Genomic DNA, 24,216 nt, shown 5'->3' on the forward strand with positions numbered 1-24,216 from the left:
AAGATTTTATAAAAAGGGCTTCCATGATTTGGGATGTGAATGCTAAAACTTATACGTAAGTTAATTAGATGTGTAATTTGGTTAATGAAGTCTTTTCTAAAATGATACCACCAGAAAATTAATAGATTAATTTTTTGAGACAATCATTGGTCTGGATTGGTTAATAAAAACTGTCTTAAGAGGTTTTCTTTTCAAATATTTCTAGTGTATTAATCATACTTGTTTTTGTGGAATGGGGGTAAACCACACCATTAAAAGAATAAAATGTAATTTGGAAAGAGGTAATTATAAGATTTGTTTCAGGCCCCAAAATATAAATAAAGATTGGTGTGGAATTTCAGTGTATATGTTTCCTGCCCTTGTAAAATGTCTTTTTAAAAAAGCATCTGTTTCTAATGGTATAACACAATAGGTGAATCTTTTTTTTAATGTCTGAGTTATTTTGTTTCTTCAAAGGAAGACATGAAGTATAAATAGTATTTTTAATTTATTGAAGTTTCTAAAATGTGCAAAGCATGGTTTAGTGGAAATAGTATTAGATTCATTGGATTGTCCTGCCTCTGCTGTTTGATATATTTTGGGCAAATCACTTAATCACAGTGGAACTCAGTTTCTTCAGCTGTATAACGGTGGAATTAGATTATCTCTAAGGTCTTAAGTTCTTCAGTTTTAAGTAGAATTTGGTTGTAATGTCTAAACCTTATATGAGAAAATGGGCTTAAAATAACTTAATAGCCCTTAAAATAACTCATGTGTGATGAGTTACATTGATACCATGAAGGTTTACTAGGTGTCATCCATAGAGTTTTCCTATAAAAACACATAAATCTGCCACATTCTGATTGTGGTAATGTTAAGATAAAATTATCTTAAGTTACCAATTTATTGAATATATGGAATTTTGTAAATACAAAAATTTACCAGTTAAACCTAAGTGGATGTAGTAGTGTTATCATTTCAAAGAGGTAAAACTGTGTTAGCTATAAGGGAGCACTTAACCCTTAACTTTAATGAAAAAAGTTTATATAAAATTGAATTTCAAAGTATTAAATAGATATTTAGTTTTATAGCAAAATAAACTGTAGACTCTGTAACACGTTTATGGGTGAGACCATGGGGATGATCTGAGAAATATCTCACAACAGCCATACATCGCATTATAGCTGCTGTTCCTCCAGTACAACTTGGGTTTAAGTGTCATTGGAAGAGCCTTTTATTGATATTTGTAGAGAAAAGTACTGCAAGCTAGTTTTGCTTTTCTGAGCCAAACTAGTGGGTATTTAAGAGGCTTTTGTTTCCTATTGGTATTAAGGCAAATCACTGATTGCCTTTGTTGAACTGAAAATGTAGTGGAGAGGCTCTGAAGCCCAGTGAGGGGAATCATTCAGAGAAAGTACATGTAAATCAAGCTCTTAGAACTTTAATCATACTTGCACTTTGCTTTTTCCTGGGATCTGTCACTCCAGCAGATATAACACATGCTAAATGTTCTTTTGTGCAGAGCTTTCTGCCTTCAGTTGGAGAGATGGTCATGCATCTTGAGGAGCTCTGAAGACAACTTGAAAAATCTGCAACCACTCTTAGGAGGAGGTCAATATTTTACTAAGAAACCATAAGGGAAAGACCATTACTGAGCAGTAAATTTGACTAATTCAAAGAACCCTTTACCAGTCTGATCCTGCCTGTTAAAAATGTATGATTTTGTCTTTGATGTTGGACATTTATCATTGTTTGTACCCAAGGAAAGGCTGTTACACATTTAGAAGTAAAATGTTAGGTTGCCTGTTCTAACCCTTAAGTGAAGTTTGCCTAGCCTGAGTGATTAACAGTTTCCTGCTATGTAATGTGTGCCCTGTCGGGAACATTATCAGGTCACTCACAGAAAACAAACTTTCAATATAGACTTCTGGCCCTCTGACATTTGAGTGCCTTGAAATGGGAAACAATTCTCTTAGGGAAGAAGTGCTTCGGATCTTTTGTAATTGTAAGTTTCGGTCAGTGTCTTACAGGAGTGTCCTTGGGAGACATCTGTTTAATATGAAATAATTAGAGCTATACAGGAATAAAAGCTAGATCACATAGCTTGAAGTGGTATCATTACTGATGGCTACTTTGAGGTGGTCATACAGGAATAGGCATAATGGAGGATCTTGAAGTCAGTTTATGACAACAGAAACATTCTATAGTTTAACTGCATGCACAATTTGACATGTTGAGCGTTAAAAGTAACTACAGTCACACATCTGTAACACCCATCACTGCGACCATGATTAGTTTGGCTCTCGGAACCTTTCTGTTGGGGATCTTTTGCGGGAGGGACCGGAAGAGGTGGATCCTTTATGTCACGATGTGGGGAGGCCGCAAGCTGAGCTCCTCCGGGAGTCGATTTTTAGGCGCGCATAGGTCGGCGTTCCGGGGCACACAGGCTGACTGTCCTCGATTAACGACGTCGGCGGGTGAGTGTGTGGGTGGGGGTCACTCGCACGCAGCCCACGGCGCGGGACGGCTTTTCTGCGCAGGCGCAGGCGCGGGCGGCGGGCTGTCTCGGGAATCCGCGCGGGGTCAGCCAAAGACCTGTACGTTAGGTCCTGGGCCTCGCTGTCCGTAGAACGCTCAGCCTGGGCTCTTACCGTCCCTTACCCAGAGGCTGGGAAAAATAGCTGAGGACTAGAGGTCCTGGCCGAGGAGAGCGCAGCCTGCGGGCCGCCGCCATGTATCCAGTGACCTTTGTCTTATTTTCGTTGAGCTCTTGCAGGAGCCGGCCGCCGGTGTGCCGGCTGGAGTCTCAAGGTCATGTGCCTTTTTCCTTTGCCCCGGCGGGAAAGGACACCAGCTGTCTCATAGTTATCGCCTTTTGTTTGTGTTTTGTTTGCATGTATCTTGCCATGTTTCAGAATTTAAGGCAGCAATATTATTTTTTGATGAATAGGTTAATTCAACACATTGTATTGGCAAATAAGATCAAGAAAGTAGCACACCGAACCTGATCCTTGTAGAAGACAGTTTGATTATTTAACTCCCAATATTAACCAGAACGTGAAGTTCATTTTTTACATGAAACTCATTTAACAAATACTGCTTGCCAGGCACTGGGAATTTTTAAAGAAGTGATACCTAAGGGCCCCTTTAAAAAAACGTCAGGATGGAACTAAGATCATCTTATAAAGAGCAAAAACTGGGAAACTTAAAGGCCTCCAATAGAATTGACAAGTTGTGGGAGTTCCCTGGTAGCCTAGTGGTTAGGCTCCCGGGATTTCACTGCGGTAGCTGGGGTTCAGTCCCTGGTAGAGGAACTGAGCTTACGCAAGCTGTGTGGCCTGGCCAAAAAAACAAAAACAAAAAAAGAATTGATAAGCTGTTACTCTCAATAGAGTGAAAAATAGTGCAGCCAATAAACATGATTTAAATCAATGTGTAGCCACATGGAAAATGATTAGATGTAGTGTTAAGAAGGTAAGTTACAGAAGACCTAAGTAGACATTTCTCTGAGGAAGGCGTACAGATGGCCAACGGGCACATGAAAAGATGCTCAATATTGCTAATTATTAGAGAAATGCAAATCTACAGTGCGTTATCACTTCACACCAGTCAGAAGAGCCACCATTAAAAAGTCTACAAATAATGCTGGAGAGGGTGTGGAGAAAAGGAAGGCTCCTACACTCTTGGTGGGAATGTAAATTGGTGCAGCCACTATGAAGAACGGTATGGAGGTTCCTTAAAAAACTAAAAATAGAGTTACCATATGATCTTGCATTCCCATTCCTGGGTATATACCTGGAGAAAGCTCTAATTTCAAAACATACATGCACCTCAGTGTTCATAGCAGCACTATTTACAATAGCCAAGACACGGAAGGAAACTAAGAGTCCTTTGACAGATGAATGGATATAGAAGATGTGGTATATATACACAATGGAATATTACTCAGCACAAAAAAGTGAAATAATGCCATTTGCAGCAACATGGATGGACCTAGAGATTATCATACTAAGTAAGTCAGACAGACAAATATCATATCGTTTATATGTGAAATCTAAAAAAATGATATAAACGAACTTATTTACGAAAACAGAAATAGACTCACAGACATAGAAAACAAACTTACGGTTACCAAAGGGGATAGTGGTGGTGGGGGGGAATAAATTATGAGTTTGGTATTAACATATACACACTAATATCTATAAAATAACAAGAACCTACTGTATAGCACAGGGAACTCTATTCAATATCTTGTAATAACCTGTAATGGAAAACAATCTGTCTGAATCACTTTTCGGTACACCTGAAACTAATGCAACATTGTAAATTAACTATACTTCAATTTTTAAAAAGGTAAAAAAAAACCTTACAAATCAGTTTGTATTATGAACTTGGAGATATATAGTGAGAATAGAGATACATCAAAATTTTAACAGTGATTATCTGAGGTGGAGTTGGTGATCTATCATTTTATCATTCGTTATATACTTTTCATAATTTTTTTCAGTAAATATGTCTTTTATAATCAGAAATTTAGAAAAAATACAGTATAAATATTTCCAAATTTTGGAAGTGAACATAGAAGGAATAAATATTTGGGATGAGGGAAACTTCTTAAACAAGATATTTAGGGAGCTGTCTTGAAGTTGTCCAGTTTTAGAAGAAGTTGGAGTGGCCAAAGGACCAGCTTGAGTATCAATGAGGAGGTTTCTAGGAAACTGCGAGGTGTTCCTTGAAAAGTACAGTGTGGCTGGAGGGCTGGAAAAGAGGGCAGAGAATGGCCAGGAATAAGGCAGACTTTTTAGGCCATGACAACTACACGAAAGACCACGTACACCTCCTGGGATTGACTTTCTCTTCAAGACAGTGGGAAATTACGGAACGAACTACATACTCAGACTCGTTTTTTAGAAATAACACTTGGCAGCTGTGTAGACAGTGGGACGGAGGCAGACAAGACTAGGCTCAGGGAGGCCTTAGAGTAATCCAGACAATAAATGATGAATGCTGGAACCACGCCGTTGGCACGGTAGAGGGCTTGTTCACTGTCAGCGTGGTATCTGATAGGTGCTGATAAATGACTTTTTGAATAAATTAGATGAAAAATTTCCCCATTCCTTTAAAATTTCAAATACCAGAATGATCACAGATTCGAGGTAAAGAAGGAATTGGTAGCATTCTATTAATACAAACTTGATTAATTTCTCTCAGTTATGGTGAGGTAGATTTTAAGGCCCTTAAGAATTCTGGCCATACTGATGACTGAGGGACTAATTTTCCAGAAATAGGGGAGGTGAGAGGGAGATTGGGGTCATCACTGACCAGAGAGCAAGGACTGTGTTGAAATCTTTGTGGCTCAATTTTATGATAATACCTTACACAGTTGACCCTCGAACAACACAAGTTTGAACTGCACCAGTCCTCTTAAATGTGGGGAGTTTTCTCCCAATAAATATGTACTACAGTACTACATTGCCTGAGGTTGGTTGAATCCAAGGACGTGGAGCAGCAGATGTGGAGGGCCGACTGCAAAGTTATACCTGGATTTTTGACTGCATGCGTGCCTTGGCGCTGCTAACCGCCACATTGTTCAAGGGTCAACTGTAAATCCTTATCTGTGTATCACAGTCTACATAATTCTCTGATATCTCATTTACCTACCTAAAGTCATAAGGGAGGTGATATTTGACCTGGGTCTTAAAAAATAACACAGATAGAAATGGTGGAAGAGAGAATAACTTGAGCTAAAGCCTAGAAGCACTAACTTTTTTTCTGAGGATGTTAAAATGAATTTTGGCCAGGCTGTGAGGTCCTATTAAACAAAACAAAATTTTAAAAACATAAAAAGCTCAGGAGAAAAATGTTCAGAGACTATGAAAAGACAAGACATGAAAAATAAATGACCATTTGTCTTAGTCCATTCCTACTGCTACAGCAAAATACCACAGGCTAGGTGGCTTATTAACAAGAAAAATTTATTTCTCACAGTCCTGGAGATTGCAGAGTCCAAGATTCGGTGTCTGGTGAGTGCTCGCTCCCTGGTTCATAGGTGGAGCCTTTTTGCTCTCTGGGGTCTCTTTTTATAAGGGCACTAAACCCAATCATGAGGGTTCCACCCTCTCAAAGACCCCCGCCTCCTAATACCATCCCCTTGAGGGTCAGGATTTCAACATGTGAATTTGGGGGAGACACAAATATTCAGACCATAGCACCATTAAACTTAAAAAAAGACACTTAACCTCACTCATGATTAATTAAAATTATAGTGAGATACCATTTTCACCTATTGGATTAGCAAAGATAAAAAAAGTTTGATAATACACTGCATAGGTGACTATCAAAGTATTATCAGTGTGGGGAAACCAACACTAGAAACTCATAGTTTCTAGTGAGATTGCAAATTGGTTCAACGTCTAAGAAAGTAATTACAAATTTATAAATGCACATGCCAATTGACACAATTCTTGCGGTTTTACATACAGGTACTCTCAAAAAGAAATTACCTATGTAATTCAAGCTTATGTTTTCAGAATAGCAAAAGATTAGAAATAATTTAAATAAATGTACATTAATAGGGCACTGCTTAAGGCAGAAATAGAGACACATGTAGAGAACAAATGGCATTTACCAAGGGGGAAAATTGGTGGGGGGTGGTGGTGGTGGTGTGATGAATTGGGAGATTGGGATTGGCATGTATACACTGTTGTATATAAAAGGATGACTAATAAGAACCTGCTGTGTAAAAAATAAATAAAATTCAAAAAAAAATAGGGCACGGCTTAAATAAATGATGAGTTACAGCCATACAATGGATTACCTTGCAAACCTAAAAAAAAGGAAGTTCTTTATGCTCTATTATGAAAAAAGTCTCCAAGATACATTGATAGGTGGAAAGAGCAAGGTGCAGAACAATGAGTATACTGTGCTACATTTTGTATAAAATAAGAGAGAAATTGATACACAAAAATGAAATATGTATAAAATATCTGGAGGCGTACATGCAAATCTAGTAACATTGGTTGCTTGCAGAGAAGGAAGTTGGATACCTAGAGTCAGGGGGAGGAGAAGCACTTTGTAGTGTCCACTTTTATACTTTTTAACTAAAAATTTTTTATTTTGAAATAGACTCATAAGAAGGTGCAAAAATAATACAGAGAATTTCCATATGCCCTTCACCCAATTCCTCAGTGATAACATCTTACATAACCATAATACATTGTCAGAGTCAGGAAATTGACGTTAGTATGATACCATCAACTAAACTACAGTCCTTTGGATTTCACCACCTTTACATGCACTCATTGTGTGTGTGTGTGTGTGTGTTACCACACATAGAGATTTGTGTAATAACCACCACAATCAGGATATGGAACTGTTCCACAATCACAGCGAAACTCCTGGTAATACTCCTTTATAGTCAAACCTTACCACCAACCTTAAACCTTGATCTATTTTCCATTACATTATATTATTATTTCCATTATAATTTTGCCATTTCACAAGTGTTATGTAAGTGGAATCTTACAGTATATACCTTTTGAAAAAATGTTTCTGCACTCAACATAAATACCCTTGAAATCCATCCAAGTTTTTGCATGTATCAGTAGTTCATTCCTCTTGATTTCTGAGTAGTATTTCATGATATGAATATGCCACAGTTTGTTTAACCATTCATCTATTGTAGGATATTTTGATTGATTCCAGTTTGGGGCTGTTATGGATAAAGTTGCTGTGAACGTTGATGTACAGGTTTTTGTGTGGATGTAAGTTTTCACTTCTCTGGGATAAATGCCCAGGAATGCACTTGCAAAGCTGCATGATAAATATATGTTTAACTTTATTAGAAACTGCTAAACTGCTTTTCATGGTGTCTGTACCATTTTACATTCCCACTAGCAATATATAAGAGATCTAGTTTTTTCATGTCTTGGTCCACACCTGGTAATATCAGGGATAGTTAAATTTTAGCCAATTTGATAGGTATGTAGTGGCTTTCATTTGCATTCCTCTAATGGCTACTGCTGTTTAACATCTCTTCATGTGCTTATTTGCATCTGTATATCTTCTTTGATGAAATGTCTGTGTCTTTTTATAATACCCGCAGCCATTTTAAAATTGGATTGCTTATTTTGTTTTTCTGTGGGAGGTTTTTTGTTTTTCTGTTTCGTTTTACTGTTGAGTTTAAAGAGTATCTTTATATATTCCAGATACAAGTTCTTTATGGGATATATGTTTTACAAATATTTCCTCCCATTCTGTGACTTGACTTTTCTTTTCTTAACAAGGTGTTTTGCTGAGCACAAGTTTTAAACTTTGATTAAATCCAATTTAATCAATATTTTCTTTTATGGATTGTGATTTTGGTGTCAGATGTGAGAACTCTGTGTGTAACCCTAAATCAGGAAGAGCTTCTCCTATATTTTCTTCTAAAAGTTTTATAGTTTTGCATTTAGATCATTTTGAGTTCAGTTTTGTATAAGATGTGAGATTTCGGACAAAATTTTCTTTTTTGTCTATGACGTCTAATTGTTTTAACACCATTTACTGAAAAGACCATTCTTCCTCCTTTGAACTGCTTTTGCACCATTGTCAAAATATCAGTTGGGTGAATTTTTTTTTTTTTTCCCTCTTGACACTCTTGTTGCATTGATATTTCAGTCTGTCTCTCCTCCAGTACCACACTGTCTTGATTACTGTAGCTCTATGATAAGTCTTAGAATTCGGTATTTGATTTCTGCAGTTTTATTCTCCTTTTTAACATTGTTTATTCTGTCTCTTTTGATAGAAATTGTTTCAAACATATAGATCAATTTGGGGAGGATTTCTGTTGACTCTTCCAATCCATGAACACAGTATGTTTCATCATTTACTAGGTTGTCTTTGATTTCTTTCATCAGTGTTTTATATAAATTTTCAGCATACAGAATCTGAACATGTTTTGAGGGATTTATACAACAATGGAAATATTCTTTCTTGGACTGATTTTAAATAATAGAGCATTTTGAATTTTGCTTTCCAGTTGTTCATTGTTAATGCATAGAAATAATTGACTCTTTTGTGTGTTGAATTTGTAGTCTGTTACCTTGCTGAACCGACTTATTCCAGGAGCTTTTTATTTTTATTTTTTAAAGATTTCTTGGGATTTTATACATAGACAATCATATCTGCAAATAGGGACCGTTTAATTTCTTCCTTTCCATTCTGTATGCCTTTTATTTCCTTTTCTTGCCTTATTGTACTGGCTAAGATTTTTAGTAGCACATTGAATAGGAATCATGAGAATGGGCATTCTTGCCTTGTTCTTGATTTTAGGTGTAAAGTACATAGTCTATCACCATTAAGTACTTTGTGAGCTATAGAATTTTTATGGGTGTTCTATCAGATTGAAGAATTTCTCTTTTATTCTTAGTTTGCTGAGAGTTTTTAGTCATAAGTGGGTGTGGAGTTTGTCAAATGTTTTGTCCACATTAATTAGTAAGCTATGTGTGTTCTTCTCTCAACTATTAATATGGTAGATTACACTGATTGATTTTCTACTCTTGAACTAGTGTTGCATAGCTAGAATAAATCCTACTTGGTTATGCTATATTTTTCCTTTTATATGTTGCTGGATTCTGTTTACTAATTATTGAGAATTTTTGTGTCTTTTCATGAGAGAAATTGGTCTGTGGTTTTCTTTGCTGTACCATCTTTGTCTGGTTTTTGTCTGGTTTTTGCTAGAGTAATTTGTCTTCTTGGTGGATTCTCTCTCTCTCTTTTTTTTTTAATTGAAGTATAGTTGATTTACATCTATATATGTAGATTTATATATAGGTGTAAATCTATAGATTTACATCTGTATATGTAGGTTATTACATGTATATATAACCTATATATCCTGTATATAACGTATATATCCTTTATAGGTTATTACAAGATATTGAATATAGTTTCCTGTACTATATAGTAAATCCTTGCTGTTTTATCATAATGTAATGTCCCTGGTAGTTTTCTTTGCTCTAAGGTCTACTTTGTTTAAATGTTTATTGAACAACTGAATGTTCTGCAGCAGAGTAACTAGTTCATAAAGCAGATCCCTGTGTAAGTTGGAACATATAAACTGAATGACTGTTTATTTTAGGAGATATATATGTCTATAAGTGCACATTTTTTTTCCTCTGTAAAATGTGTTGAGCATACATATAAATCCATTTCATGTAGCTAACATGAAAGTGACATAATTTGAGCTGGTTTTGATAAATAATCTCAAAATTAATATTACCCTAGCTTGTGGGAATTCCCTGGTGGTCCAGTGGTTAGGACTCTGCGCTGTCACTGCTAAGGGCCCGGGTTTGATCCCTGGTTGGGGAACTAAGATCCCACAAGGTGTGTGGTGTGGCAAAAAAAAAAAAAAATTACTCTAGTTTAAAAGGTAATGTAGTTTTAATTTGAATATCATTTTTTAATAATTTTGTGCAGCATAATATGTATGTAAAAACAAATGGCATGAAAAACTTTACCATAGGCATTACTTATTTTTGATGATTATTATTTCAGAAATATGTGATTGGAGTTAGATGGCAGAATGCAAGATTTTTATTTTATAATTTAAAGTAAAATCCAAAATTAAGGGGAAAAAACCCTTTTGTTTATCAACTGTAATATAAGATTGCTGTATAAAATAGTTTCTTCAATTACATGCATATCAGGGATTCATACTGTGCAATGCTTTCTCTAGACATTTAATTTTCTTTTTTCAGCTTATTCAAAAAATCAGCTCAGTTGGACTCTACAAATTAAACCATCGGTTTTCAGTGAATACAGAAGCATGTGTTTCAAATCCTATAGCATGACTTTTGCCTGCCTGAATAGGATGAAAAGTTACAGGTAAGTTTATTCATTACTGTGGCAAATATTCACATAATTATGTGCAAGAATAGTTTCGTATTGATTGTTTTTAATAAACTTTGTCAGTATAGCTCATGTGGTTTGATTAAGGTAGCTTTTATTTATTTAAATATTCTTATTTTCCCAACAGCTTTTAAATTTGGGAAATTTCAAACCCAGAGAAAATCTGTAATATAGTATACATCAAGTGCATGCCTTTCATCCATATTTAGCGATAGCTTTTATTTTATTTTTTATATATATATTTTTTTGCAGTGCGCGGGCCTCTCACCGCTACGGCCTCTCCCGCTGCGGAGCACAGGCTCCGGACGCGCAGGCCCAGCGGCCATGGCTCACGGGCCCAGCTGCTCCGCGGCGGCACGTGGGATCTTCCCGGACCGGGGCACGAACCCGTGTCCCCTGCATCGGCAGGCGGACTCTCAACCACTGCACCACCAGGGAAGCCCCCGATAGCTTTTATTTTTAATGCAAGGCTATATTACTCAGAGAACTACTTTTTACTTACTCATAATATCCTTATGACAGGACACAAATAACACAGTGCTTAGATCATAAATGATTTGGGTGTAACATAAATATAAGGTGGTTAAGTATACATTCTAGATAGTAAGGTTGAATCAAAGTAATATCTTTATGTATTCATGTATTAGAAACCAATTTCTAACTTTGTGAAAAATATTGCATTGGGTTAAGGTATAAGCTCTGTTTTCCAAGTGCATGCTCTGCTTCTCATAAATGAACTGGCTCTTTTAAGATTGGATGTCTGTAATATTCTTACTCAACTGAGCAACCACCTACTGTTAACTATTGTAAGTTAGTCCTTTTTTTTTTTTTTTTTTTTTTGCGATAAGCAGGCCTCTCACTGTTGTGGCCTCTCCCATTGCGGAGCGCAGGCGGTGGACATACAGGCCCAGCGGCCATGGCTCACGGGCCCAGCCGTTCCGCGGCATGTGGGATCCTCCTAGACCGGGGCACGAACCCGTGTCCCCTGCATCGGCAGGCGGACTCTCAACCACTGCACCACCAGGGAAGCCCAAGTTAGTCCTTTTTAAAAAAAAATTTATTTAATTTATTTTTGGCTTCGTTGGGTCTTAGTTGTGCATGTGGGATCTTTTGTTGTGGCACACAGGCTTCTCTCTAGCTGTGGCGTGCAGATTTTTTTTTTTCTCTCTAGTTGTGGCGTGCAGGCTTCAGAGCACGTGGGCTCTCTAGTTGAGGCGCGTGGGCTCAGTAGTTGTGGTGAGGGGGCTTTGTTGCCCCCTGGCATGTGGGATCTTAGTTCCCCAACCAGGGATTGAACCCGCGTCCCCTGTGTTGGAAGGCAGATTCTTTACCACTGGACCACCAGGGAAGTCCCTGTAAGTTAGTCCTTGATTACTGAGGCTTTGCATGAAGCATGAAAAAAGAGGGTAATATTCATAAAATAATATTAAAGAAGAGTGATATTGAAATCTTAAAAGGATATTAAGTAATCAATATAGAATGTAGTCTATGTAGCTTAGAAAAACGTAGTAAAAATTTAAATGGCATTACCTATGCTAATGTAACAACCTATTCTCTTTTACCCAAGAACCTCTGAAGGATTTTCCTATCATGTACTTTGACATGGGACCTGGTGTAGTGTCTGTCTGATCCCCATTTAGTCCCTGTTTGATTCCATTTGATTAAAAAATATATTTACGTGAATTATATGCTTTTCTGGGGCTTCTCCTTCAGATTATTTATTTGACAAATGTTTCCCGAGCACCAACTGTGTTTTAGGAACTGTGCTTGTCACTAGGAATAAAATGGTAAGCGAGACAGCTTATGTTCTAATGGAGAGACGTGATCAACTAATCACATAGGCTCACAAAGTACAGAGTTGTAGAGGAGTTAAAATAGGACAGTATTAGATGGCATTCCATTTAAACTAAGCTCTAAAGGATGAGAAGAAATTAATTAGGTGTGTAGAGGAGGGAGGGGGGAATGTGAGAACAATGTTCCAGGCAGAGGGAATGACATGTCCAAAGTATCTGGGGAATGAACAAGCATGGCCAATTCAAAGAACTTAAACAAGGCCCATGTGGCTGGAGTGGGGAGGATGAAGAGAGTAGTGGGAAGTGACTTTGGAGAGGGAAGAAACTTGGGACCAACTAATTCAGAATACTGTATGCTATGCTAAAGATTTTGGTCTTTTTCCCAATGTCACTGGAAAGCCATGGAAGCATTTTAAGTGGGAAAATAGCATGATCATATTTATATTTCAGAACAGTCACTCTGGGTGCATTGTGGGGAACAGATTAGAGGGGGATGAAGTCCTAAGCAGGCCAACTAATTAGAAGGCTAGGACAATAGTTCAGGCAAGAGATGACGGGAGCTTGGATTAGTATGTTCAAGCAGTAGAAATGGAGAGAAGGCTGAGGCATCTGAGTTCAAATCCTGGCTCCACCACTTAATCTCTCTGAGCCTTCCTTTTCTTGTCTGTGCACTAGAGATAATAATAGTACCTACCTTATGGAGTTGCTGAGGATTAAATAAGATGACATATGACATATAGGGATTTCTTAAACAAGCAGTACCTGGTATTTAGTAAGTATTCAGTAAATAGTTACTACTACTACCACTACTACGTGACCCAAAAGGCCAAGTTTTATAAAGTTTCATTTTTGTTGTAACTTACTTCGAAAGCAAATTAATTTGTTTCATCTGTGACTATATATATATACATATATATATATATATACACACACACATATACATATATATATATCTATTTATAAGCAATGTGATTATAAGAAACCTTGTTTTGAAGCATCAAAAATGAGCGATACATGTATTTAGAATCTAGTAAATTGCAAATTAGAATATCTTTCTACTTAATATATCCTATGTTACATTTTTTTAAATGGCAGTTTTTGCCTGCCTCTTCCTTCTGATCTCTTAGCCTCCCTTGGACAAGACCGTACAGTACTTCCCGGACCACTGTAGACAGCAGTGAGGTGAAGACCTTCCTGGCCTTGGCGCACAGGTGGTGGGACGAGCAAGGAGTATATGCACCTCTTCACTCTATGAATGACCTGAGGGTGCCGTTCATTAGGTAACATTACAGAAATTCTAGATCTTTTAAAATACAACTCTTTTCAATAATTCATTTTCTTTCGAGTTCATTTTTCTCTCGGTTTATGCCTAGGTTCAAAATGCTGCACTTTAACTTTGCTTTAGAAATTAGGGAGATTCTCTTCAATATCCATTGTTTGACACTATTAATTTTTTTTTTTTTTTTTTTGCGGTACGCGGGCCTCTCACTGTCGCGGCCTCTCCCGTTGTGGAGCACAGGCTCCGGACGCGCAGGCTCAGCGGCCGTGGCTCACGGGCCCAGCCGCTCCACGGCATGTGGGATCTTCCCGGACCGGGGCACGAATCCGTGTCCCCTGCATCGGCAGGCGGACTTTCAACCACTGTGTCACCAGGGAAGCCCTAAATATTTTTTTAAATTTATTTTATTTACTTATTTTTGGCTGCGTTGGGTCTTCGTTGCTGTACACGGGATTTCTCCAGGTGTGACGAGCAGGGGCTACTCTTCATTGCAGTGCACAGGCTTCTCATTGTGGTGGCCTCTCTTGTTGCGGAGCACAGGCTCTAGGCGCGTGGGCTCAGTAGTTGTGGCTCACCGGCTCTAGAGCGCAGGCTTAGTAGTTATGGCACACAGGCTTAGTTGCTCCGCGGCATGTGAGATCTTCCCGGACCAGGGCTTGAACCCATGTCCCCTGCACTGGCAGGTGGATTCTTAACCACTGTTCCACCAGGGAAGTCCCGAAACTATTTATTTTTTAGTAGCATCACTCGAGTTCTACACTGTTTCATAAATTAACTTGAAGTATTTTTGGATATTATCGAGTTAATTAGAATTAAATCCATATGAAAAGGAATTAGGGTCCTATGGCATCAAGGTCATCTTATAGCATCTTTGGCCTTTAGGCAGTTCTGATAAAGGGAATAGTACTGAGAAAGTTCAATTCAACAGATATTTTTTTGAGAACTTACCTTGTACAGAGCTTGGGGGCTGGAATCTGTAAAAGCTACTGAGATATTCAGCATTCAAAACACAGTCTGTGTGCTTCAGGAACTTAGAGTTTGCCATGGGAGATAAAGGCAAGGGTTCATCAGACTCCACTTATCAAGACTCCACTTATCAATTGTTCATTCGTTCTTCTGTCCATTTATTTATTTATTAAACATTTTTGAGCAGCCGACATGGGCAAGGCACTGTGATAGACACAGAATATCAGATTCAGACTGCCCTCAAGGAACTTCCTGATTGGTTTTTGCTGGTTTTATCAGTGCAGCAAAAAGGAAAACATTGGCACATTCTTATTACCACTGAATTAGTGGATCATTGAAACACTAAGGCAGAGAAAAGCAGAAATGTCATTCTGTTAGGCTAGATCAGTGGTTCTCAAGGTTAGCCCTGGACTAGCAACATCAGTATCACCTGTGATCTTGATAGAAATACAAAATTCTCAGGTATCACACTGGACCTACTGCTTTGGGGGGTCAGCAGTCTGTGTTTTCCTTCCAGGTGATTCTGATGCACGCTCAGGTTGAGAACTACTCTGTTCCAACTAATGTGACACTACTAGTTAGACATCACACTAGAAAAGACCATCCAGGGCAGTACAAATTATGGTTAGAAGCTTAGATTTTATTCTGATCATAATGAAAACCATTGAAAGGGAGCAATGTGATCTAAACTATGATATAAAGAGGTCATTTTGGCCAATGTGTGAGGAATGGATTGGATTTCATTTGAAATGGGTCCTTCCTGTATATTATAACGTTCTGAAATTATCTACTTAACCACTGTCTAGGTTTTTCTTAGAAGTCAATTAATTTGAATAGCAATAAAAGATTTCCTAAGATGTCCTTATTATATATGACGTTTATTTTAATATAAGTATAATTAGAATTTGTATGTAGTCCAACTTAAAAGTTTAGTTTACGATACTGTTAGCTGTATATATCTGTGTGTGTATATGGGTGTGTATGTGTGTGTGCTTACATTTGTGTATGTGGGAAAATATTGCTATAATTATCTTAGAATTAAGTTTACTTGATTTGGGTGCCTGTTTACATGATCATGAAAACACCACTAAGAAGATGAAAAGTGACTCAATTTAGAAGGGAATGTAGGCAAATTCTGCAAATATAGATCTCCAGTCTGCTTCTACTAAACCCTGTAAAATAACCTATTTGTTGCTGATATGAAATGGGTCTAGCAAGTACTAGCAACATAGCTAATAATACCTCAGGTGACATGATATCTCAAGTGAATAAAATTAGGTTAATCTAAATTAGATTGTTTTTAAAGTTTTTCTTTAGATTATTACTAAAGTAATAGTTAAGTCATAATTATTACTAGGTTATTTCAAGAACTTTAAACCTCCTGCTTTTGATTAATAAAAATATCTTATAAATTAAGCATAATGGCATTTTATGCTGAAAATAAGTTTTTTTACCCCCAAAATCAAGTCTATTTAAAAAGAGAGTTTAATATGTCTTTGAAAATTATGCACTTTTAAGACTTTATTGATAAAATTAATGATTTGTTTTTATATATTTTGAATTTTTTTAAAAGAGACAATCTTTTAAAAACAGTTGCTGATCACCAGCCAGGAAAACCTTTGTCTGGGATGAAGATTCTTGATGTTGGCTGTGGTGGTGGATTGTTAACGGAGGTAAGTGATTTACAACTTTCCTGGCATTTTTCTTTTTTTTTTTTAAAGGGAACTTTATATTTATTTATTTATTTATTTATGGCTGTGTTGGGTCTTCGTTGCTGTGTGGGCTTTCTCTAGTTGCGGCGAGCGGGGGCTACTCTTCATTGCGGTGCACGGGCTTCTCATTGCAGTGGATTCTCTTGTTGCGGAGCATGGCCTCTAGGTGTGCAGGCTTCAGTAGTTGTGGCACGCGGACTCGGTAGTTGTGGCTCTCGGGCTCTAGAGCCCAGCCTCCGTAGTTGTGGCGCACGGGTTTAGTTGCTCCGCGACATGTGGGATCTTCCCGGACCCGGGCTCAAACCTGTGTCCCCTGCATTGGCAGGCGGATTCTTAACCACTGTGCCACCAGGAAAGCCCAACTTTCCTGGCATTTTTAACTGGGGAAAAAAAAAAATTGAGAAAATGTGGGCTTATGCCTCTTTTATCCTTTTAACAAATAATATTGTTCATTTTTAAAACAGGAAGTGTATAATGTTGTTTTTTAATATTTTTATGATTATAAACTAGTACATGCTTTTTACTTTCTTAAAAATATATAAGTATTTCAGAAAATTATAGTGAGGATTTTTTTTTTTACACAAAAATGGGGCACTGGTAAAAATAAATAAATGGGACTAATTAAACTTAAAAGCTTTTTCACAACAAAGGAAGCCATCATCAGAACAAAAAGATAACCTACTAAATGGGAGAAAGTATTTGCAAATGATATGATTGATAAGAGGTTAATATCCAAAATATATAAACAGCTCATACAACTCAACATCAAAAAACAAACAACCAGGTCAAAAAACAAACAACCAGGTTAAAAAACGAGCAGAAGACCTGAGTAGACATTCTTCCAAAGAAGATATACGGATGGCCAATAGGCACATGAAAAGATGCTCAACATTGCTAATCATCAGAGAAAGGCATGTCAAAACCACGATTAGATATCACCTCACACCAGTCAGAATGGCTATCATTAAAAATTCTACAAATAACAAATGCTGATGATGATGTGGAGAAAACAGAACCGTAGTACACTGTTGGTGGGAATGTAAATTGGTGCAGCCACTACAGGAAACAGTATGGAGGTTCCTCAAAAAACTAAAGATAGAACTACCATATGACCGAGCAGTTCCACTCCTGGGTATACATCTGAAGAAAACAAAAAAACTAATTCGAAAAGATACACGCACCCCAATGTTCATAGCAGCACTATTTACAAGAGCCAAGATATGGAAGCAACCTAAGTGTCCATCAACAGATAAATGGATAAAGAAGATGTCTCTCTGTCTCTCTGTCTGTTGTCTGTGTCTGTCTCTGTCTCTGTCTCTGTCTCTGTCTCTCTCTCTCACACACACACACACACACACACACACACACACAGGAATAATAGCCATAAAAAAGAATGAAAATTTTGCCATTTGCAACAATGTGGGTGGACCTAGAGGGTATTACACTTAGTAAAATAAGTCAGACAAAGACAAATACTGTATGTTACCGCTTATGTATGGAATCTTAAAAATAAAGCAAACAGGGCTTCCCTGGTGGCGCAGTGGTTGAGAGTCCGCCTGCCGATGCAGGGGACACGGGTTCGTGCCCTGGTCCGGGAGGATCCCACATGCCGCAGAGCGGCTGGGCCCGTGAGCCATGGCCGCTGGGCCTGTGCGTCTGGAGCCTGTGCTCCGCAACGGGAGAGGCCACAGCAGTGAGAGGCCCGCGTACCACAGGAAAAAAAAAAAAAAAAAAATCAAACAAATGAATATAACAAAACAGAAACAGATTCACAGATACAGAGAACAAACCAGTGGTTGCCAGTGGGGAGAAGGAAGGGGACAGGTGCAAGACATGGGTAGGAGGATTAAGAAGTACAAACTACTATGCATAAAATAAATAAGCAACAAGGATATATTGTACAGCACAGGGAAATATAGCCATTATTTTATAATAACTTTAAATGGAGTATAATCTATAAAAGTATTGAATTACTATGTTGTACACCTGAAACTAATATAATATTGTAAATCAACTATACTTCAATTAAAAAAAAAGCACTGGTCATTTGAATAGCTTTGGAAATTTTGTTGTCTCTTCTCTCCCAAGATATTAGGCAATTTCCACTGGTTTAAATGCACTGATAAGCTGTCCTTTTGCACTTGCTTCAGTATCAAAACGTAACAGAATTTTGCCTGCTTTGGGGGCTCTCCCCTTCTTAGGTGCTCTAGAGTACTTCTCCCTGTGAACAATACTCGCTTTAGCTGACAGAATATTTATGCCCTACAGTTCTATTTTGTAATATCCTATCAACACAATAACTTTTTGTTCAAATGCTGCATCATAATCTTTGCTTGAAAGATATTTTAAGCAAACAGTACAGGATACAAATGTAAGTGAAGATACAATGGTGTGTGTTACTGTCAAGGTCGTAACAGCCAAGTTTACAGTGAGGTTAACAGAGGCCTTTGATACATAGCTAAGTTTCCATATGCACAGAAAATGTGTTCTTCATATGGCAGTGCGCTGGTTTCTCTTGACATCAATTATAAAATTTCAGGAAATGTAAAATATGTGAAAATACATCCCTTAGAATCAAGAATATAAGGTGTATCAAATTGTAAATTAGTACACTTTTACTCTATGTGTTCTATGATCTTCTCCGTGTATTATTACAGATCTATGTCTCTAAAGTTAAAATAATTTGATTTATACTTTTAACTTATTAACTAAAGAGTTATAAAATAAATGCTATGTAGTTTTGATCAAAATAAAGGCTGTGTTTAAAAATTGGGCATGTCATGGGAAGTGACTGACTATAAAGGCTGAAAGAAGAATTAGCTACGAAGAATCGTTTTTAGTCAGTCACAAGAGAAACTATGGAGAAAAAAATGTGCTTCAGAGAATTTGAGTATTAGAAAATTTTGCTCTTTTTACAATGACATGTTACATTTATTGCACTTTAAATATGTTAATACTGTACTGTGTGCCTGTAAATATATCTAGAGAATGTAGACAAAAATTTCCTCACTATGCTTAAGCAGTTCCTGATAAGTTTTGTTGTTGTTGTGATTATTGTTCTCACTTTTAAGCTTTTTATTATGGAAATTATCAAACATGTACAAACTAGAGAAAATGGTATATTGAACTTTCGTGTACCCATAAATGATCTCCAGCAATTAACACCTCGTGCCTAATCTTGTCTCCTTTTTGAGAAGCTTTTTATTGCTAACGTGTGTTCTATTTTCTTCCTGAGGGTAATGATTTCTTATGCCATTAGCCTCTAGGGCGGCTTGGGGCTTCAGTTATTGGAATTGATCCTGTGGATGAGAACATTAAAACAGCACAGCACCATAAATCATTTGACCCAGTCCTGGATAAGAGGATAGAGTACAGAGCATGTTCCCTGGAAAAGATTGTGGAAGAAACTGCAGAAACATTTGATGCTGTCGTAGCTTCTGAAGTTGTAGAACATGTGATTGATCTAGAAATGTTTATACAGTGCTGCTGTCAAGTGTTAAAAGTAAGACTTACAGAGTTTACTTATTTGTTTTTTCTTTTGAGTTTGTGTATGTATCCATAGCAATAAATGTTTTATAATACTTGAAACCAGGAAGACAGGATGAGGGGACAGCATCTCTGCTGGAGATTACTTCTGCCTCTCAGCCTGCCCTCGATATCTGGGGTTTTCCAGATCTAGTATCTTGATGTCTAGGGATCTTGAAAAATGTTGGTGCTGAACACTGCAATACAAACAATAGATTTATAGTGGTGTTTTTCTTTGGTGTAGTCTGGATTAATTACCTAATAGGCATTGAATGACAATTACTAAGAAATTGACTTGGATTAATACTTAAAAATAAAAAACCATTATTAGCATAAATTGGTTAGCCAGCATTTGTTAAGTCACTCTGTATATGTGATATGTGTAACAGTTATCAGCTTATAAAAGAATACTTCATACAAATGATCTCATCAGATCTTACCTACAACCAGGTGAGGAAGGTAAGGCAGGCATTATGACCTCCTTTGACCCAATGAAGATCAGAATCTGAGGTGTCAGAGGTCACATGGTCTTTAAGTCAAAGGTCACTAGGCACTTAAGTAGGGCTTAAGGCTACATCTTTTTATCTGCTCAGCGGCATGTGGGATCTTTCTGGACCGGGGCTCGAACGTGTGTCCCCTGCATTGGCAGGCGGATTCTTAACCACTGCGCCACCAGGGAAGTCCCTACATTATTATGCTTATATAATTTGACACAGTCCTCTGAAGGTGGTTCCAAATTTTCTTTTAATAAATATTTCCAAAGTATTATTATTACTATATCAACTCTGTTGTTTATGTATTCAAGAGGTAACTCCCTAAGGTCAAGAGCTAAAAGAATTAAATGCTTAGCCTTTATCTAAATAGAGCTTTTAAAAAATACTTTTAAAATAATTTTAGATTTATAGAAGAGTTGGAAAGATAGTACACAGTGTTCCCACTGTGAAGGGTGGTGAAGGGTGCCCTTCACCCAGTATCCCCTACTGTTAACATTCTACATAATAAGGGTAGGAACTGGGGTGAGGCAGGTGTGGCAGAAAGTCAAAGGCGGCACTCGCTATTCTGTGCCAGTCCTGCATTTGCATGCCCCAGAGAGTGAGTGCCTCCTTGGATTCTGTGCCCTCAGTACCTCACTTGCCTCACCGTACTCCTAGCCCTGTATGTAGCCCATGGTATATTTCTCAAAACTACAAAATTAGTTGACATTATACTATTAACTACACTACAGACCCTGTTAAATTTCATTAGTGTTTCCACTAATGTCATTTTTCTGTTGTAGGATCCAATCCAGTATTCCATATTGCATTTAGTTGCCATATCTCCGTAGTCTTCTTCAATGTGTATAGTTTCTTGGTGGTGTTTCCTCTTAAAAACAAATTTTATTAGGTATACCTCCTATTTTCCAAGGAAAATTCCCTAATTATTTCTTTTTGAGTAGTGTCTCAGTCAGTGTGTATGGATGGAAGTTCTCACATATATTAGGGATACCGGCATCATGGAATTTAAAACTAATTTTTGCTTTAATGGAAAGACTATTTAAAAAAAAATGACCAATGCTCATCACTATTTCCTTAGAGTAAGATTTTATGAAACACAGATTAGATATTTATAAGTAATTTTTCCCTTAGCTCTACTGAGATATAATTGACACATAAGTGATTTTTTTTTTTTTTCGCGGTACGCGGACCTCTCACTGCTGTGGCCTCACCCGTTGCGGAGCACAGGCTCCGGACGCGCAGGCTCAGCGGGCATGGCTCATGGGCCCAGCCGCTCCGCGGCATGTGGGATCTTCCCGGACCGGGGCACGAACCCGTGTTCCCTGCATCAGCAGGCGGACTCTCAACCACTGCGCCACCAGGAAGCCCACACATAAGTGATTTTTAATGAGATATTTTAGAATACTAGAGTTTTACAGAGAAAAGTTATAATGTGTAATGAAGTAGTGTCTGATATTTTAGTCTTAAGGGCACATCCCAATATTTCAGGGCCTTCTCTTATCATTTTTATTTTTGGTTTAGAGTGTTATTTGAGATATTTTCATACATATATATCTTAATATGATTATTTTGGAAGGGGTCTTAGGCATTTTATCTCCATCAGGTGCTAATGAGAATGTGTGGAAGAGACATTAATGTTCTTGCCATTTGTGGGAGTACATACAGGAAACACTATAAATATAGTCACTAAAAAGTGGCAGACTAAACAATCCCGTAAGTGGTTTGCATTCACTGAAGTTCTTATCTTGATCTCTTTATATTCTTTATACTAATGAAATCAAAACAAAACAAAACACTTTCATACCTTAATCATTAAGGCTTTTGTCAGAGAACACTTATTGGCCTTGCCAGCCTGCACAAACCATGGGGCAGTGTGCGCTGTACCAAACAAGTTAGGCAGACTTGGCACCCAAAAAGAAAGCAGTGTTGACACATTAAGACATCAGTGTGGACATGTAACAAGGAAGAGCAGCCGGATCTCATTTCTATATTTTTATTACAAATTATTTGATATGTACAAAAGAATGTATAAATAGAAACATAAATCATAGTAATGTATGATTTTAGGAGTTAGTTGTAAGCACTGTTGCATAAACTCAGTACACGCATCTGTAGTGGACTGCCCATAACAATGAACTTCCCGAGAGAAAAAAACCCTCTATTTTGGTAGATTATATTTTATTCACACTTGTGGGTTTGTGTTTTGTTTTTTTTTTGACCACGCGGTGTGGGATCTCAGTTCCCTGACCAGGGATCGAACCTGTGCCCCCTGCACTGGGAGCACAGAGTCTTAACCACTGGACCCCCAGGGAAGTCCCCATACTTGTGTATCTTAACTGCACTTAAATTGTTTGGAAGGAAGGAGGAGGGTGGAGGAAGCCAAGCCTTTATCTAACTGTTACTCCTAACATTTAAAATTTTACTTCTACACATATTTTTTTTTAGCCTGGTGGTTCTTTATTCATTACTACAATCAACAAAACACAGCTGTCCTATGCCTTGGGAATTGTATTTTCAGAGCAGATTGCAGGTATTGTACCAAAAGGTACTCATACATGGGAGAAGTTTGTTTCACCTGAAAAGCTAGAGAGCATTCTGGAATCAAGTAAGTATTAAAATTTTTTCCAATTTCCAAGGCCTAACTGAACTTTTAATGTGCCTTTAATTATTAATCACATTAACCTAGCACTTAATGAAATAGGCCACTATTCTTTGGATGTTGGTTTTCTCTCCTCAACTAGATCATAAACGCCTTGAAGTTAGGATTAAGTATTACATCCCCTTTTCTCTCACCTATGGCACCTAACGCAGGGCCAAGCAAATCATAGATGATCAATGAATACTTTTTGGCTGTTTAGTCCTCACCTGTTTAAGGATGAGGTACAAATGTCTTTTAGTTACACATCCTCAGTTTGTCCTATTGAGGCCGTGCTTGAATCAGCTTATTTTACGTATTACTTCCTTCATAGTCAGATATATTTTGAACTTCCTTGTCATTTTTTTTTTTTTTTTTTTTTTTTTTTTGCCGTATGCGGGTCTCTCACTGTTGCGGCCTCTCCCGTTGCGGAGCACAGGCTCCGGACGCGCAGGCTCAGTAGTTGTGGCTCACGGGCCTAGCCCCTCCACAGCATGTGGGATCTTCCCGGACCGGGGCACGAACCCGTGTCCCCTGCATCGGCAGGCGGACTCTCAACCACTGCGCCACCAGGGGAGCCCGTCACTTTTTATGTAGTGTTTTATGCTAGTTATAGCATGCCTTATAGTACGGTTATTTTAGTGTTCTTAACCTCTTTCTGGCTTGAAGGCAAGACTGTCTCCTTTTTGTGCTCCCCACAGTGCCTAGCTCTGCTTTACACCTTGTGAGCACTTGATTTACCTGTTGAATTCCTGTCAAGTAATAACACTTGTCAGTTCATTTATTTGGCATTTGGTATTCCTCTTAGGCTCACATGTGTCTCATGCTTTTTGTTCATGTAATAGTATATCAATAAACTTGATTTTACTTGGAATATTATCTGTCCAATGAAATGTGGCAATTTCTTCTCTGCAAGTAACTTTTTTGAAAATAGAGTAGAAAA

The 24,216-nt window shown here is 37.7% G+C and overlaps 1 protein-coding gene across 5 annotated transcripts in view; it reads left to right on the forward strand.

The window, feature by feature from the left end:
• Positions 1–1,625: 1,625 nt before the first annotated feature.
• Positions 1,626–24,216, forward strand: part of COQ3 (coenzyme Q3, methyltransferase) — a 31,134-nt gene continuing 8,543 nt past the window's right edge. For 3 of the 5 annotated variants that reach the window (XM_067702508.1, XM_067702510.1, XM_067702511.1), the window contains exons 1-7: positions 1,626–2,456; positions 10,719–10,845; positions 11,721–11,903; positions 13,790–13,942; positions 16,481–16,580; positions 19,879–20,121; positions 23,084–23,243. In XM_067702508.1, the coding sequence (XP_067558609.1) occupies positions 2,210–2,456; positions 10,719–10,845; positions 11,721–11,903; positions 13,790–13,942; positions 16,481–16,580; positions 19,879–20,121; positions 23,084–23,243 (1,213 nt within the window). In that variant the 5' untranslated portion in view covers positions 1,626–2,209. The remainder of the gene's footprint in view (positions 2,457–10,718; positions 10,846–11,720; positions 11,904–13,789; positions 13,943–16,480; positions 16,581–19,878; positions 20,122–23,083; positions 23,244–24,216) is intronic. The other 2 variants (XM_067702512.1, XM_067702513.1) reach the window with 2 other exon arrangements.

The sequence above is a fragment of the Pseudorca crassidens genome, chromosome 13, assembly GCF_039906515.1.
Source record: "Pseudorca crassidens isolate mPseCra1 chromosome 13, mPseCra1.hap1, whole genome shotgun sequence".
NCBI lineage: Eukaryota > Metazoa > Chordata > Mammalia > Artiodactyla > Delphinidae > Pseudorca > Pseudorca crassidens.